Source organism: Aythya fuligula, chromosome 11 (genome assembly GCF_009819795.1).
Source record: "Aythya fuligula isolate bAytFul2 chromosome 11, bAytFul2.pri, whole genome shotgun sequence".
NCBI classification, from domain to species: domain Eukaryota; kingdom Metazoa; phylum Chordata; class Aves; order Anseriformes; family Anatidae; genus Aythya; species Aythya fuligula.
The window spans coordinates 1428531-1447838 of NC_045569.1; the positions used below are offsets into that span (position 1 = coordinate 1428531).

At 40.5% G+C, this 19308-nt stretch overlaps 1 protein-coding gene across 1 annotated transcript in view; it reads right to left on the minus strand.

Moving 5' to 3' along the window:
• Positions 1-19308, minus strand: part of SHC4 (SHC adaptor protein 4) — a 31891-nt gene continuing 12583 nt past the window's right edge. Inside the window, exons 3-12 of the mRNA XM_032194599.1 lie at positions 15299-15362; positions 14304-14423; positions 12632-12685; positions 9656-9707; positions 8997-9123; positions 6856-7033; positions 5217-5277; positions 3670-3849; positions 1951-2204; positions 1-1243 (exon numbers count right to left, since the gene is read on the minus strand). Of these exons, the coding sequence (XP_032050490.1) occupies positions 1088-1243; positions 1951-2204; positions 3670-3849; positions 5217-5277; positions 6856-7033; positions 8997-9123; positions 9656-9707; positions 12632-12685; positions 14304-14423; positions 15299-15362 (1246 nt within the window). The 3' untranslated portion in view covers positions 1-1087. The remainder of the gene's footprint in view (positions 1244-1950; positions 2205-3669; positions 3850-5216; positions 5278-6855; positions 7034-8996; positions 9124-9655; positions 9708-12631; positions 12686-14303; positions 14424-15298; positions 15363-19308) is intronic.

Here is a 19308-nt window from a genome sequence, read left to right on the forward strand (position 1 = left end):
TAGGATTGTTCATATTGAGAGTATTTATTGTGACCAAACAATTCATATGTTTCCTTTAAAAGGCTTTTTGGGAACAAATGGACTCCACATGATTACAAGTAAAATCATATATTGTTTTGGAAAGAACACTGAATAAGGGCACATGCAAAATTCAAACAGTCCTTTAAATAGCTCTCTCTCAAAATGTATCATTAGTTTTGTTCAGCTTTTCTAGTTTGTAAACAACTATTTAAGCAGTGAAAATATATTTTAGCCTACCTTTAAAAAGGGATGTCTCCAGTATTGATTAGTAGTAATACTAAAATCATATGCAAGACAAAAATATTAGGATCTAGCATGCCTGTCCTTGTAACAAGTTCTATTCCAAAATTATATTACATATATTAATTTCAACTTTGTAAATGTTGCATAATCTCAATTTTTTGAGTAGTCAGACAGTGATAAAAAAAACAATTAAGAAACCAGACAAACCTTTCTGTATTGTGAATGCCATTCATTTCAAATATTACTTGCTAGTAAAGTGCTGTTACAAGCAAAGTGAAATTGTTAGTGTCTATCGAAAGCAGATGACATTTTAGTAATATTCAAATTGTATTTGTTTTGGCAAACAGTTAAAAGCTTTGACATGTTTGTTTAACCACCTAAAATTAATTCAGTATAAATAATATTGGTTTCCAATAATTCTATGCGAAAAGGCACATACTAATGTTCCAGTAGTTCATTCAAGTGAGCTTTTGCATGTAGAGGTTTAATTGTGCTTTTAAAACGTTACTGATTCAGTATGACCTTGAAAGTGACATTTGTGCATGTTTAAAAAACCTTCTCACAAATGAATCTCACATTCTGAAGGTGTAATTTTGCTAAGATTATATATATCTACATAACTATGCTTATTGATCTCTATAGATCTACATAGATATACACATATACATATATTCATACATACATACACAAAAGAATATCTTCTGGAACAGCAGCAAAAAGTGCAGTCTATACTTTTTGAATTGGCTTCATAATATAAAGTTTTATAATAGTCAATGCAATTTTCAGATACAAATTGTCTTGGGATTTGTGAAATCCAAGGGGATCATATGTGATATTGCATGTGTCCCATGTTATTCTCTTTCCTTACAGGCTGTTTCAAGCTCACTTCACTTCCAGAAGAGATGATTGGCAAATTATTTTCCATGTGATACTGAATAAGATGACTCACACTATCAAATATATGGTCTTTGGTTCTCACCTAATGAAAGAAGCAAAAGAATTTAAGATTATATTGTGCTTGTAAGTGGTTAAACATGACCCTAGCCCACTGAAGTCAAAAAAACATTTAAGCTACTGAATTCAATGGAGCAGGATCATTAGGCTATAGCAGTAATTCAGATTTATCCTTTGACTTACCATTAACTGACGTGAAAATTGGAGGACTGAGTTAAAGGAAACAAAATCTTTTTTTTTTCTTCCTCCACAGAAGAGAGATCTTTTTTCCTAAATCCTACTAAGAATTTTGCTTTCTGATTTACTGTCTCCTCTGAGAAATGTCACTTCAGAGCACTCTTCTAGTCCTGAGCAGAAGCAGGTAGAATAGAACCGACATCAAACCACCTCTACCTTTTCTGTATCCAGAAGCATGTTAGTAAATCAACTTCATTATTTAGCATTAGGGCTATTTTTCCAGAAATTTAATAATGAATCAAAGGATGTATTAAGTTTGTACACTAATTATCAGCACCTGGACTAACAATTATATTTAAGCACCTCACTTCTATTTCCATGGTGTTTAGGTGCTTGTAAGTTCCTGAACTGAACTTTTAAACCTACTTTAGTCACTGGCTCAATTTAAATTAACCTGAAGGGAATCAGATCATTTCCACGTCCAGGAATGCATCCGTGCATTCTGACTGAAATACCTGAGCAGCCTTGAAATTTCCATGTATGAAATGTTCATACCTTGCCCTCAGGATCCACCAAGAGAAGATGCTTTGCTTGCCCTCCCTGAAGCCCACTGAGGACGTACTGCCCAGGTGATGTTGCACTCTCTCGCACCAAAAAATCCCCATCGTTGACTAAGAGACTCTCTGCTGCTTTCCTGTTTAATTTGCCATGGTAACAATCTTCATTCTTTAGCTGTTTTTTTATTTGTGGCAGAACACAGACACCAGCTGTGTTGCTTGTGGCACTCTGCTGAACAGCTTCTGGTAACTCTGAAATGAAAGGGAACATACTGGATACTTCACCTAGAACTTCACTCTAAAAGGAAGTAAGAGGGTCGTTCTATGGCTTTTAAAAATTCAAATAATTCAGTCTTGAGGCTATGATCAGGCTAACCTTACAGCCTGTAATAACATGCATACATGAATGCTCATAACCCTCCAGAGCATTAGGTAATGTTATCATGAGATCTCCTCCCGTACCTTATATGGGTAAACCTTGTGTCGCTAGGCAACAGGGATTGGAAACTGGATTTTTTTTTCTGATGCTCTCATGCTTTTGTTTTGTATTTCTTTGGTTTAATTAAAAAGTCAAATCTTCCCCATTAAAAAAAAAAAAAAAGAAAAGAAAAAAAGACTGCTGTTGTTTTTAGCCTCTAAGATCTAGTTTTTCCTTTTTCCTTAACAAGCTCTGAAGAGATTGTCACGTCTTGTTGGGAGAGTCGTGTTGAGTGGCTCCAGCTATGTGCAGGAATGTAAGACAACATGGCCAGTGTAGCCAGAAGGGAAGGATTACAGCATGATGCATCTGCTGTGAAAAAACGAACAATTACTGAATGTACTAGCAACTGGGTGGTTTGGGATATAGCCAGTCAGACTGCAAATGATTCACAGGCAGGATTTTTCTAAGAAAAATAAGAGGATACCACTTCTTCAATGAAATTGTGCAACATAAGGCTCCTCAGGATATAGCCAGTTCCTTTTAGAGCATAATACAGCCCTGGGTTGGAAATGCCTCAATGGTCACAGATTTCCTTTGCTGTAGAAAGATCTATCCAGTCCTTAGCCCACTGTTTTGTATGGAGCCAACTCTGACAGAGAAAACACTCAGTGAGAAACTATAAAAGGTAAAGCTCTTTCATAAAGTGTTTTCAGTAATAAGAAAAATCAGTAGCAACTGTATAGTCATGGATATCCACCACTTGGAGTCTTTTAATCAAGACTTAATTGGACATATATTTAATAGATACCATTGATCAAACAATTTGATTTAGAAGTTATTGGTTGAGATTCAATGGTCACTTATGCAAGAAATGAGGAAGTGTTCATAACGATCCCATGTTGACCTTGCATGCTATTGCCTGGGAAACAAAAGAATCTGAGGTCATTTCTAGCTTACAAGTGAGATAAGCACAGAGGAGAGCCCTCTTCCTTAAAGCAAAGTGCAGTCCTAAGCTTCCATAATATCTTAAATACTTGCTTATTACCACCTGTGGAATACGGGACACTATTTGTTGTCATCAAGCAACTACAGAAGATGAAAGGTTACTCTATGTGCTCACACTCACTGTCAGCACTTTTCATCTTTGTCTTGAATTTGAAAATCGTTCTTGAATTTGAAAACACACACAAACTCTGTATTTCTTATGGGGAAACCAAAAGCTTTCTCTTTGCCCATGGCTGAGAAGTCCCCTCTTTTCAAAGCATAGGAAGATACCATATAGCAACAAGCACCTACTTGCATGATGCAGTGGGCTGCCGTGACCCTGTGCTGCTGCTGTAGCACGGGCTGTACAGGCTGCAGACTGCAGGGCCTGTGTGTTGATGTAACACGGATCATCAAAAAGATCTGTTTTGTAGGCAGGCTTCAGTAATGTCACATCTCTCTTTGTCTTCTGTGATCTTTCACCACAATGGCCTGCAATTAATAAACAGTATGCATAGATCATTATTTTTATTTTTGTTTAAAGAAAAAAACTCAAGTTAAAATAACTGCAAAAGCTAAAATACAAATATTGTTGTTCTTGTATATCCTATTAAAATCACTCAGAAGGAAAACAGAAATTGGCGGATGAACTTTTTTTCTTTCCTTTTTTCCCCCCTTATGGCTACAAGGCACAAGGTACACTATTCAGAATCAGTTAAAATGTTTTCAAAAATGTGCCACACTGGTTCAGTCCTGCTTCATTTAATGTCAGCAGTAAAACCCACACTGATTGAAAATAAATTACTACATATGACTCTACAGAAACACAAGCTGTATGCATTGTTTGTTGCAAAACCCCTTCCTTCTCCTCTGCACCACAAGCTTTGTGGGAAGCTGAACAATTCTCTCCCTTGCTGTTCTGGTGGAGCATGGAGATGGAGGAGTTTGGTGCTTTGTGGCTCTGTCTACAGAGCCAGAGCCACATCTGTCAGGTTAGGATCCAAGCCTAGGAAGAGGCTAACAGAATATCCCCTGCAGGGTATGAAAATAATGCCACTTCAGCTAGCCAAATACACACATACTTTTGCTCTTTAGCAAACATTTTAGTCATAGATCTATTCATTCATTCATTATTTTTTCACCCTCTCTTTGTAGAAACCATTTGATTTTTCCTTTCCTTAAATCAGAAATAACATAAGAAATTGCAGTATCCCCTGTAGACAGTAATTGATCTCCTTATAATAGTGGAAGTGGGAATTCAAAAAGGATGTCATTTTTCAGTGAAAGAGATGAGCTGAGGAAACGTCCTTAGGGCATCAGCTGTGGCAGGCAAAGTCCAGAAGGGGATGTAGGGTGGTAATCCCTTGGGGACCCAGAGAGCAGATTTTGCTAAAGCAGGATTGGGGGCACAAAGCTCCCCAAGGGAAGGGAAGGACACAGTTAAACGCAGAAACTACTGACACTGGAATCAAGGCCATAGACTCCACTGGAACAGCAACCCAATGTTGACAGCTGGGTCTCCTAATGTATTTGTAGGGTGTAGGGGTATTTTCAGAGACTGTTAAAGCAGAGAAATATCTTTCTTCTTCAAAGAGTAGGAAAGAATAAAACAACAAAGAGCTACTGTACAGTATCATGACAAGTAAAATGAATAAGTCTGCCAAAAGACATGAAGACAGAGTAGTGCCCTTTTGAAAAGCTGTAAGGCTTTGTTGTCTGCCCTTCATCTAGGGAATCAAAAATGACCCACTAAGCAGGACACTTTTCACCATTGTATGGAAAGCAAAGGCACAGCCCTTCCAGTCAGATTGCCTTGGTTATTTTATGCATACAGAAGTGAAGGAAAATAGAGTACATACCCACAGTTTTGTTTCCTTCTGGGCAATTTTCATATAAATTGATGAATGTCGGGCTGCCTGTCTGCACAGAAATCATAAAAAGAGTCACATACAATAGTCCCTTGGAAACCTCCGATAACTATAACATCCATGCACTAGTTAACTGTGATCCGGGTAACTTAACAAATCTTCACAAAAAAAATCCTATCTCCTCAATATTTCATGATGATACTTTCTCCAGGATATCACATCTGGACATACTCCAACCCCCACTGAGACTGTTAACTGCCCAGTAATGTACCTAAGGCTTAATGTACCTAAATCCTATGCCCTAACTGTCGGTCCTGTGCAGATGCACCAGGTGTAGGTTTCAGCAGCTGAACTGAGTCCTAATTCTTCTTTGATGGATAACTAATTTTTTCACTGTCATTTCTACAGATGTTATCATGAGGGTGAACTCTGACTTGCTCTGATACCAGGTCTGATTGAGCTGGAGGAACTTTTTTTTTAATCAAAGTCACAAAAGTAACAGTTTCAAGGGAGATAGTTTTGAAGTCATAAACTGAAATATGATGGTGACGTATAAAGAACATGCAGCAGGAACAGATTAACTCCTAGGTAAAGTTCCTATTTCCCTATAACTGTTCCTTGCAATAAAAAAAAAAAAAAAACAAGGAAGAAAAACTACAGACAACCTGGTGTGAGTGAAACAGTCACCAAGTTGTCTAAGCAGCACTGAAAGAACTGAAGGGAACTGAGAAGAAAAAATTAACACCCCATGGAAAGAAGGCAATTGCAATTACATGTTGCAGGGTAATTCCTTGCAACCCTGGAGAGCTTTGAATGCAAACTCAGGATAGAGACACATACCATTTAGAGAATTGTTTGCGGGCCAGGGATGGAGTCTATCAGGCCCACAGCGGACATGTGGACTATGGTTTAAGTTAACATACTGGAAAATTGATGGAGCGGTTGCTGCCAGAGACAAACCACCACTGGGAGCAGCAACTTCTGAAGCGGCACTAACTTGCTGCCAGCAGGCATGGCCAAGTATGCACCCTCTTAGCAAAGTGATAGTGCCTGCCTGCTTCCCTGAATGAGGAAATGACGGCGTTTCCTGATTTATTTATTTTTTAATTTGTGACTATCCCAGGCAAAAACCATGGATATTTGCATTTTTGCTGTCCTTGAAAGCTGAGGCTGATTTGACAGAATCTCTTCAAACATTCCAAATGTAATTGATGTTGCATATACATTGCAATCAGTTAATGCTGTATGTATAGATTGTAGAACATAATGGACAAGATGGAATACTTATCAGATCACAGAATTTGGAGCCAGGAAGTCCCAGATTTTATAAATGTTCTGTTAGACAAGCTATTCAAGTCTGTATCTATTTCCTTCTCACAACTAAAAAGTGAACAAGGGAATATTACATGGTCTCCTAAAAGAACTCTAAAGACAAACTAGTTAATCTTCAGAAAGTGCTTTGGGATTTAATTATGTACTAAGCATCATTAAATCTTGCCTAAAAAGAACTTTCCCAGGATAATCAGGACCTGGTTCTGATGTTAACACCATGCTTTATACCACAATAACACTTTATTATTCATTCCCATAATATGTAGTGAATAGTTATTCCAGAAGATGATGTACTTACTGAGCAAGGCTGCTTTCTGCACTGTATAAGACAGCAAGCCCTTTGGCCTGTTTGCACTTTCATTCGCATGTCTAATGTTCCACCAGTGGGAGGCTCTTTCCCTGGAATTTCATTGTAATATTCATGATCCTCCCTCTCCTGTAAATTCCCAGCTGATCCATTAGTATTTGCTGCCTCACTGCAAAAATATGGAAAAAAAAAAAAAGAAACTACTACTGTTACCATCTGCTTTCTAATGCAGGCAAACGTCCCAAGTGTTTGTGCATCACACAATACACACATTAGCCATACAGTCTATAAAGGGGTTTGGGTCTAAACTTTTAGAGTTGTTTATTTTTCCAGGTACATCTCTCCAGATTAAAAATGGAGTCACCATAGATCAGGCTGCCAGGAGATGATCTTAGCACCAGACAGCCCAGATCCCTGAGATGCCAATGTGTTGTTCGTTAAGGTATCCAAATTGTTGACCATAAAATTGATTCCTCTGGCTTCTCATCTCACCTGTATAAATCTAGGGACTTTGGGGCGGGGGACGGGAGAGAGACATGACTTGCAAAAGAAAATTAAAACCTCATGCATTTAGGCAGACAAGACTGACACTGTTTTAGAAAACCAAACATTGCTACAAAAAAAAAAAAAAAGTCGTTTTCCCAGGTGGAATGCACTCTGATTTTAATAATCAGAATCCATACAACTATTCTGTTTCTGCTTGAAGAAAACACTGAATGACATGAAGGATGGTGGCCGAAGTTTTTCTTGAGCTAAAATAGAATGATGATAGCTTAAATGTACAGCTGATACACTGCAAAATAACTAGGCGCTTCCTGTATTGTCTCCGGTCCTGAAATAAAAAGCTCATCTCAAATCTTACTTCTCTGTTTAACAAGAACGTAATTGGATAAAAGGCCTTGAGCAGGAAAGAGATAAAGTTCAAGTAGTTGATTATGTGATATGCAGTGCAAGTATTTGATTATGTGATTCATAGTAGTTTGGAGGTGGGTGACTCATTCGCACAGCAATATCTGAGTTCTCTGTCTGAGGACCATTCTCAAAGAATGGCTGTGGTTTTGGCTCAAGGAGGGAATTTAATTAGCATCTTCCATTTCTCCTTTCTGCAATTTACTTGTGGCATAACCTAGCAGAGTTTCATAGCACAGACTCTTCCTCTGGCTATTGTCTCCAGGGTAAACAGACTAGTATTAGCAGTTGAATGGCTAGAAACACTATATAACGAGATAAATATAACCTGGAGGTGGTACTGCTGTCATGGAATAAAACCAGTTTTGTTGCAGTGTTAGGTACTGTAGCAGTGACATCACCTGCACACTAACTCCAGGGTTTCAGGAAGCAGCTAAGCAGTTTTACAGGTTTACCTGTTTGCAGGAGGTAGCAAGGGATCCAATTCACTAAAGAAAAGCCTGAGAAAAATAGACGTGGCTAACCTGTGAGGAGAGCCATAAGTCAAAGCAAGAATTGTGTGTCCAGTGCAATGGGAAAAGGGTAGCTGAAATGGGGAATTGCAGTCTGAAATTTAATCTGGGTCCTGTAATTTGAACAATGTGCAGAGGACAGAACTGCATACTTTAAAATGCCAAGTAGTAGCTGGGCTTATTTCAGTATATGATGCTGATTCAAGTCATACCAGGTGGAACTGTAGGCCCCTGCCAGGACACAAGCAGAACAGCACAATGGTGAACTACAACTGCTTTTTTCCCCCCACCACATACTTTCCACAGCTGCAGTGAGCTTAAACTTGGCATGGCTTGGGACTGAGCTCAGTGTGTGTGCATCATATTTATAGAGCAGAACTTCTCCACTTCATTTACTCTGCCCTTGCTTGGGCAGAATAATTTGAACATTTGCTCAGTTTACTTGCATCATTTGAAATAAGGCTGTTCCAGCTAAGAAACAATACAGCTGAATTCTGTCTTGTTATGCACCTGTACAAATGTCAGTGGAATCAGTGACATTTACTGGAATAAGCTAATTTTCATCTATTATACTCTGTACATGCAGCATATCTTACAATTAGCATATGTCCAGAATGCATATCCAAAGCATCTTATATATGGAGTGTACTGTTTTCTTGAAAAGTAGTAAGAGAAGAAAACTGCCAGTGAAGTGACTGAGAATATGCTGACCTTTCATTAGATGTAACCAGGCTGGAGGGATTCTTCAGGTACTGCTTAAACCGGAGCTCAAAAGCCTGCCCTATGGTGTTTATTACTTCCTGCGCCATCCCATTGGGACATTCCAGTATGTGGCATGCTGCAAAGAGACACCTTGCTTTAACTAGGTAAACGCACTTTATACCAGAAAATAGAGCCAAGCTGTAATGCCTACAGCAGAAAAGCTGAGCATGAAATGATGCATCTGGATAACTTTAGGACATTATGCACTTAGGAAGTTGCACTGGGGGTATCTTAATCATAATACCAACTTACACTTCAATAAAAGAAACTCTCCATTTATGGTTTCTTCATGGAGTGCTCCTGCACCTTCCTCCCCAAGCAAGGCAGAGCCCTGATCTTTGGCTGCCTGGGGAAGAATCCTGCCCCAGCACAGGGTCAGCACCTGGCACAGGTGTAGTCCAACCCATGGATCCTCACTTAATTGCACAAAGAATATGACATCTAAAGCCACAGTCTGCATACCATCACTCCCATCCATACATGGAAGATGGAAATTGTATAGACTATTGGGCTATTCAGTAGTTCTGATTTTGAAACTCAAGGAATTCCTTGGTACAGATAAAGCAATTGCAAAAACATGCATGATAATCTGGAAATTGTTTCCATACCTCTCTGATTAACGGGATCTTTTGCTACATATGCAACATAGTCTGTCGTATCCTTTAGGAAAGAAGAACACAAGTACTTTAAAATTATCATCATGGACAGTAAGGATTGTTCAGCTACCACCATAACAAAGCAACTGAGTATACACGGAGAGATTTTCAGCTTTCAAAAAATACTTCATTCAGGAAAAACTAGAGGTTCTAGCAAAGGGGGCTAAGGATTAGTGATACACTGGTGGATCACACAGTCATTGTGCAGGAATGTTTTTCTTGTAATAAATGCAGTAGACCATTTTGCATTCTTTGGGTTTCCAATAAACTGTGCTTTTAGTTCCAAACTCTGCAACAGAAGAAACTCAGCTGGTGCCTCATCAGCAGACAACACTGCTCTCTTCTGCTGCTCCCACAAAGCTCAAAGCCTCTTCTGTGGAAAGCATCAGAGCTGCGTGACCCCCAGTCACATCTTTTAGCTGGGACAATCCTTATCAATATCTGTGGAATATTAAAAAGTGCAAAAATACTGCAAAGGGCAAGTTAGAATTTTCCCAATTTGTAGCCTGAAGATTGACTTTCAAAGGCATCTTAGAGAAAAAGTTGATCTTTAAAAAATTGCAGAACACGATGCAGATCTGATCTCAATCACTGCTGCCTGATTTTAGATTTTAGGCTGGCTAACATCAGGTTAAATTACCCTGGACCTCAAGGCTGCCGCTGAGATCAGACAACCTCAGTATAATCAGTTGTCTGTTTCAGATTTCTTTTTCCAGTCAGCACTGAAATAATAATCACTTTTTCTTGTGAAACTGAAAAGGGAACTGGCATGGAAAAATTAAAATTTCTGGTCATATTGCAAAAGCAAAGAGTCACTTGATGATTTAGTGTTATAGTAAAAATGGTGAGGTAATGAATAACATTCTTTTAATAATTAAAGATGCATTTTGTTATTTTGGATCTTTAAGGCCGAATGGGGAAAGTGCAATTCGAAGCTTAAAGGCATGGCTCTCTTGAGGGAAGATGCAATCAGCTGGCAGGAAACAAAGGCCCCCATTTGCAATATGCACAAGAACAATCATTTAATAATTCACAATGAATGACACAGGAGGCAGATCTCAGGGTCAGCAGATCTTGCCCTAGATCATTAAAAGCAAAAAAAAAAAAAAAAAAAAAAAATCTCCAAAATTAATATAATTAAAGCAAAGAAAGCTAAATATTTCTCATGCATTTATTGAACACAATTTCCTTCCTTTTCCTCTCAGGGTTTTCTTAAGGCTCATAAATATTTTAGCATACACTCTCAAAATAAATTAGATCTTGAGAGCAACTCAAAAACTAAAGCAACTACAGCAGTACCTGCTATTTTATTATCTTTACAATGTTTAAGTACTTGCATGGATGGCTTTGCTTTAAAATAAAGCCCCCTCTAGAGCAGAATACTGCCATTCCTTAACAGTGAAGAGCAACAGTGAGCTGTGTTCAGGCCGTGAATGTGGAGATGGGTGGAGAGACATGTCCTATGGAAACCATAGCTAGCACATATAAGGGGAGTTTCTGAAAAAAGCTCAACAAGCCACCAGAATTGCCCTGTGTGAAGTGCCACACATAGTTCCCTCCCATACCAAGATCTCTGTTTTACACATTCTCTCAGCTGCACCACCAAGAGCCTGTAGCACATTGTTGTGATAGCACATTCCTTGGAGGTCCTACCACTTAAGCGCTGACCCAGCCCTTGTGTATCCTGTGAGATCTGATGGGATCACTATGTAGGACCAGTGCAGGATAATGATAACAATAATAGTAATAAAAACACCACCACTATAAAAAGGTAAACAAGCCCTGTAGAATTACCCATCCAGCCCACTGCACGTAAGTCACTAAGCATAAGTCTGAAAATGTATCCCTGAATTTTCCAAAGTGGAGATGGTATATAAAGACAATCTATTTAGACAGCCAGCATCTAGGACATAGTACATACTTCAGAGGCAAGACAGATTAAGTGACTACACACATGCTCCCTCCTCACTTCCCACCCCAGCTCCAGAAAGCTCCTGTTTTCAGGCAACTTTGGGCAAAACCTCTCAGAGGGCTCCTTACATCACCACGATGGCCCTCCAGAGAAGATCCATCAATCACACAGGGCTGGTTCCCAGCTATTTTCCCTTGCTTGGTCCCAAATCCAGAGGGGCAGATTTGGTATTTTCCAGTCAAAGCTAGACCTGGCTTCAGCCCCCACGTTATCAAGAACATGACCCAGAGCCTTCTATTTTCCCTGTTTCATAACACAAGAACAAGGAGACATTTAACAAAACTGAAGGGCAGAAAATTCAAAACCGATTAAAAAAATACTGTTTTCACAGAGCATGGAGTGTGAAATTCAGAACACTGGCAGAGCTAGGAACTTGCTGACATTGGAGGAAGGAACAGGTCATGTTTATGGATGACAAATTCTTCACTTACAATCATTTCCAATAAAGGATTTGGAAGAGGATAGAAAACTTCTTGTGTGACAACATCAATGAGTTCATGACTATAATACTAGGAGAAAACCGCACGTCTGCAAGCAAAATAATGCCACGTTTGTCTTGTAGGAGTTTTGACTGACTTGAAATTTGTTTAAAATTTACAGGCACTGGTGCTGACCACTTTTGTGACTCAACATAGAACTGATATAATTCCTATGTTTGTGTGTTCTTACATTTAGGGCCCCAAGTCTGGGGACTTCTGAGTGAACTGAGGCTCACTGATGGACAGTGAGAGAAGTAACTCTACCTAGCTATCAAACAACCACTGAATCTCTATTCCATGTGTCCTTTTCCATCTCAGGCCCACTGTTTTATTGTTATCCTGGTCATGATGCAGAAGCATGGCATACTGTTAGTGCTTGTGGATAGGACAGGATGAAATAAAGTATTTGCAGGTACTTCTGTTCTCATAATAATTTCATTATACCTGTGGAAATATATCTTATAAATCAATACTTACTGGGTCACCTCCAGAAGCAAATGAGATGGACTGCATGTGATGGTTGGCAATAATCTGAAAAGCATGACAAAGTAGTTAAACATGCTCATGTGCCACACATTTGGAAAACAGCAGAGCAAGCAAAAAAGTTCATCACAACCCAGTCTATTAATACATGGACACATTATTTGTGAATGAAGAAACTAAAAATAGGAGTATTTTTAGAGACATCCTGTTCACGCTTGGAAACGTCTGATCAAACTTCCTTAAAGCGTTTTCAGAATGAATTCAGCCAACAGCTTCTAACCTGGTCTGTATAAAGCTACATGAGTCTCTTACAGGAGAAAACTGGAAACACTGGATGCTTTTACAAATTCTTGAGAAATTAATTTAGTTTAAAATGACCAAAAATTTTGTTTAAATGCATGGAGTATATAACAGTTGCATTTTTACGAACAGTAACAGTACAAACACTGATACTCTGATCACGTTGTCTCTCGGCACTGGTATCAAGCTGTTATCTGGTAGAAATGTTGGTGGCCAGATCATGCATCAACTTTTCTACATTTCAAACACTACCTCATCTCTGGAGACAAACCGCAATTTATTATAAAATCAAGTGCACAAGATTACACAAGTGGGAACACAGTGAAATGTGGCAGCAGCACAGGAATGGAATAAACAGAATTTCCAATTTGCAAAGGCATAGCAAGAGAAGATCTAGAAAGAGCTCCAAGACAGTCCCCCGAACACCCACATCTGCGGTAACAGGGCACATGAGTGCCTTTGCAAAGAGATCTGTCTGTCCGGCTTAGTCCTGTATCAAACAGGAAGAGCTTAGAGGGCCATACTTTAGCTGCCAAACCCCAGTGCTTCGTCTGGCATAGGGAAGCCCTTTGCTGCTGTAGCTGAAAGGAGGGGAAGCCTCAGGCCACGGACCCTTGCTCCTCCTAGCACAGGAGAGCCCCAAGTGCTCAGCCTGGCCTCAGGGCAGTACAACAGGTCCTTAGAGTCAGTGAATCAAAACTACCTCCCCGATGCTCCCCTGCTCCAACTTGGAAGAAAACCCGCTGCTGGCCCTGGGTGAGATCATGCTGGGAGCTGAAGCCAGCAGCTGAAGGAGGAATTAGGTGGGCAAGACAAAGCTCCCAGCTGCATCTGCCACGGGGGGTGCACGCCCCAGTCCCACAGTCCCAGGGCAGACCCAGTCTCTCAGGACCATGCCTCAATGGAGCCCAGGGAATCTGTATAGCAAAACTGATTATGCACATATATTGCCCAGCTGTAAAATAGCTTTGAACGACTGCAAAGCCAAGCTCTGACTCATTATTTATGTCAATTTTTTCTTTCCCCTAGGATTTGTCAGAAATTCCAGGAAGGACTAGTGCCTTGTTTATTAGGCACAGTACAGACAGTGACACATTGAGAGAAACAGTTTGCCAAGTGCTTAGAGATCCCTGGACACAAAGGACACTAACACAAACAAAAAGAGCATGTGCCACATCTTGAATTCCCCCAAAATACTCTCATTTTTAAATTCAGAGGAATCACACGGTTCAGCTTCATCAGGCATGCATGGGAAGACTAGAGGGTGCTGCTTTCCACTCAAGCACCCAGCCCTTCTTACAGACATCACAAAAAGAGGAGAATATAGTAGCACAGAGAGAAGGACACTGATTTACATGTATCCTACCTGCTGTGTGTCAACATTAATCAATGTGAGGCTGTTTGTTGAAATGGTCAGCTTTATATTCACGCCAGAAAACTGAAGATTACTTTTGCCAAGTACAGAAGACAGAAACTTAACTGGAGGCTTTGAATACAAACAAAAGAAAGAGACTGTCAACTGGGTTTGTCGGGGCAGAAGTATATCTGAGTCAAGTAGATTTTACAGCATTTTATTGAGAATTTAAAGGGAACAGGGATAATGTCATGGTCAAACACAAGTAGACTTTCTAACAAATATCAGCTTTGAGTATGACGCGTGTACATGTTTATTATGTCAATAATCGGGAAAAGTTTTAAAGAAACAAAAAAACAGGGAGCTAAATGTTATAGCTGGCTCAGGAGTTCAGAATGTGTAATTTTCCCACCAAACTCAGCCTCATTTCCTGAGGATGAAGTGTTTTGGAGTAAATCAAGAAATTCTCTCATGCATTCATTTTTCAGGAACATGTTGGTTCACCCTTAGCTCCATGGTTACAGGAGGAAACCAATAACCTCCTGTGAACACTGCCCCACAGGAGCCACTTGCACTGACTCCCCCTGCATGCTAGCTATTAAATAAATGACAGGCCCATTAAACACTGCCTTTCTCATTGTGCTTATTTTTTCAATATAAATAAAAATCGGGTAATCCTCTAGTGAAGGAGCTCTCTTTCACTGTCCAAAAGAGCTCCTACATTTTACCTGCCAGAGCCTAGGATTTGCTAAGCACTGAGCCCTGCAAAGGCTGATAGAAGCAGGAGCTCCAGGCAGAGCACTAACCCTGGTGAGAAGAGGTCCAGCACAACCTCAGCACCCAGAAAAAGCAGGCTAAGCATCCTGCTACAAACACTTCCATGTTATACCAAGCTCACATGAATTAACATGCACTCCACCATGGGCTGAATCTTGTTGGGGTATCATGTATCAGGCTTATCAGAAGCAGATACAGAAAAGTAATCATTCAGCTAAAACTGTATTTACCTTCCGCTTCTTTATCGCTCCATTTGTACCTGATACGGCTTCACACAGTCGACTTATTGCTTCCCTACAAATAGAAAATACAGCATAAACTGTTGGATCATTTAACATGCATCAGCTGTAACAGGGCCAGCAACCTTGTGATTTATTGTTATAATTCCACTTAGAAACATTTAAATCTTCCGGAAAGCCTTTCACAGTTGTTTTTCCTTCTTTATCCCAGGGTTAAAAAAAAAAAAAAAGTATTACAGTATTTAATGAAACACAATAATTCAACAGCCTGCTTTGGGTTGATTCTTTTTCTTCACAAAATGTACCAGTGTCACCTAATGAAAATTCTTTGTTAAAAAAACAACAACAACAACAACAAAAAACAGCTAACCACAATGAAACTCCAAGGACCTCATGCCTTCAAGTCCTTTTTCTCAGTAAGGTTTTCTCAGTAAGGCAGAGCTCTTATTGTCAGGGAGGGCTCCTGCCTGCCTTAATCCATTTGATTTAGAGCACCACGGGTGTGCTGAGTGAGCCCAGCTGGGTGCTCTTATGGGCTTCCTGGTGTTTGGGGTTTCTCTTTAAAAAAAAAAGAAATATTTCATCTGCACTTCAGCCAATTTCCCACACTTTTCTCTCACAGGAACATTCTTGCTTCCCAGCCTACCCTGTTTGGGAGTTATGCATGAACATTTCCCAGCACTGCCCTTGCTAGGTGTGACAGTCATTCCAGGATTTGGTACCTGGGCTGCTGATAACACATCTCTTTGTCAAACTGTGACATTCTTGGCCAAACCACTGGTTAGATATATACATGCACACCAAAAATAAGAGTGTCTTTGAGTGTTGCTGTCAACAGTTCTATATCCCTCCATGCAGAAGACTTTTCTTGGGGAATACTGCATAAATCTTTCCCTTTTTAAGGTGCAGGTGCATGGTTTGCTCAGCTGAAGCTAGATTTCAAGGCCACTTCTCCAAGGCAAGGGGTTTTATGATAGTGTTTTGAAAAGTCATGGTTCAGGGGGGGAAATTTGGTGCTGTAATCAGCTTTGCAACTTCTGTTCCAAATCTGAGGTCTCAGTTTCATATCTTTCCATCTCTAGCAGGTATTTCCCAAATCAGATGTCCTTTCCCAGACACACAGTCATCTCTGTGGTGCTTCTTAGGAAGCATAAGCGTAAGGCATAAAGTACCAGTGGTCTGTACCAGAGACAGCTAAATTACTCAATATATCTAAGTGTTGTGCTGCATCTATTTCCCATGTTTCATGAAAGCAAGTTCTGATACACAATCAGTCAGGCGACTGGCTTCCACATATAGAACACTTGACAGTCCTGATGGAGGTTAGCATGGCAGCTGGGGAAAAAATCTTTTATTGGCAGCCATAGACTTTTCCTGGACTGACACTTATTGTTTTGAAGCCAATGGAAAAATGGTGACTGACTGGGTTGGGATGTGCTTAGCAGATTTCCTTAACTTTCCTGGACATCCTGGAGACAAGGAAAGGCTGGGTCTGCTGCAGCATGCCACAAATTCCAGGATCCAACCCAATAGCCTTATCTTGATAATCCAGGAATCGCAGGTGTTACTGGTGCAAATTTTCCATGTGTCAGCCTTGGACAATGTCTGGGGAGCCAAAGACACTGCTAACAGCACAAAGCCACCTTGATGGGTCTGACCTGCAGCCCGTGACCCTTCTGGCCACCCAGAACCTGTGCCAAGGTTGTGGAGGGCATCCCACAGCCCCGTCCTGCAGCCAGCGCTTCACACTGTACCTCCTGTATGGGCTGCCTTGGCCTGAGTTCAGACTTGGGCTTTCACAGGTTTGGATTTCATTTCATGCTTGAGGGGAAAGGAATTAGTTTGTTTAATTTTTTTTTGTTTATTTTACTGCGTTATTACCCAACAAGCTAATTAGGAAACAAGCTAGTTAAGAAAGTCCATCTATTTTCAGATACTGGCGGGTGCATGGGTGGAACATGCTGCTGGGCTTTTCCAGAGAAAGCTTCCTTTCAGAAAGGCTAAAAATTGCCAGGTACATCCCAAGCAGCACAGTCAGCCTGAGGCCTGTGCTGGGCCTGAGGAGCAGGGGTGGGCCGCAAGCACCCAGCATGGTGCCGCTGACCCCTGGCATCTCTGCTGGCCCCAGCACGGCACCCCACAGATGTAGCTGAATTATGTGAGCATAAAGCACTGGAGATTGCTGATATTAAATGGAGTCTTCCCGTCAGATGAAGTCCTGAGAACCTGCAGACTTCACCAAGGGCAAAGTAACAAAAATGTAGTGAATATGTTCTGAGTGAAACCAGCAGCAAAGAAGATGAGCATTGTAGTGGGCTACACAAGATGTTTCAGATTCAGTTTACAAACACAGACTTTTTTTTTTTACCCTTTTAAAGCACAGCATTTCCCCCTACACAACCAAAAATATGCTTTTGAAGTGAAATCCTGGCATCCCTCTCATTTTGTTCCTTTTTTATTTCAGTGTTACCCATAGAAAGGCCAAAGCTAAACAAAATGGGAACAGCATCCTGCAGGATGATCTTGCAGATTCCAATGATCTGTTTGGAAAATGAGAGCTCATCTTCTCATTCAATATTAAAGGAAATTAAAATCAGAGCCAAGACATTAAGGCATTGGAGCCTTCAAGTCTAGCTCCACCTAGAAAGAAAACCAGATACTGAACAAATTGGAAAAACAGGGAAGTCTTCTATTTTGGTGACAAATGAGTTCCTGCATGCTTCAAGCAGCCTGTGCAGAATAAGGAGTTGCAGGCAAAGCTGTCCACAGCTGATCCCATTCTGCTACAAGAACATCTTGTCACTGCCCACTTCACCCTGCTCTGAAGCAATTGTCCAGAAAACAGGAACAAAAATGTAGGCAAATCATTTCTACTTAATAGTTTCTATTTTCTCTCTTTACAGAATCACAGTAGAGGAAGTCATCCTCTCACAGCTATTCCTTGCTGTTTATCTGTGGATGGTTTTCCAGATGATCTAACAAACCTCAAATATTATTTTAAAGATGTGAGAAGCGGCCATTTGATAACACCTTGTCCTGGTTTCAGTTAGAACAGAGTTAATTTTCTTCCTAGTAGCTGGTAGAATGCTATGTTTTGGCTTAGGATGAGAACAGTGCTGATAACACCCCAATGTTTTAATTGTTGCAGAGCAGTGCTTATACTGAGCCAAGGACATCTCAGCTTCTTGCTCTGTCCTGCCAACAGGCAGGCTGGGGGTGCAGCAAGAGCTGGGAGGGGACAGACCCAGGACAGGTGACCCAAACTAGCCAAAGGGGTATTCCATAGCATCTGACGTCATGCTAAACAATATATAGGGGTGGCTAGCCGGGGGGAGGGGGGCCGGACTGCTCGGGGTTAGGCTGGGCATCGGTCAGCAGGTGGTGAGCAATTGCACTGTGCATCACTTGTTTGTACACATTAGTAGTAGTAGTACTATTATCATCATTGTATTATTATCATCATTGCATTATTATTATTATTGTTATTATTATTGTTGTTATTATTATTATTGTTATTATTATTTTCCTGTCTTATTAAACTGTCTTTATCTCAACTCACAGGCTTCACTTTCCATTTCTCTCCCCCGTCCCAGAGAGGGAGGGGGGAGGGTGAGCGAACGGCTGTCGTGTTTAGCTGCCGGCCAGGTTAAACCACGACACACCTTGCTGCTATAACTGAATACCTCTCCATTTCAGTCACTCCCATGGGGCAGGCAGGCCTGACCTGGACACTGCACACTAGGAAGAAAAGAAATTCTGGAAATAACCGTGATAAACTGAAATAGGATTTTCTGTGCCTTCTTCCTGGAAACCTGCTATTAATTTCTTCATACAGCTGTTTGTTTTCAGTCACTTGCTTGGGCAAGTCTCTCCTTTTAGATCTGCCAGATGGCATACACCTGTGTAGGCCTTGTAGTTGTTCTCAGACGAATGTGCAGCTTCATGCGTTCAGGCATTTGCTTGTCCATTTTACACTTGCCAAATCGGAGACAGCAGCAGCA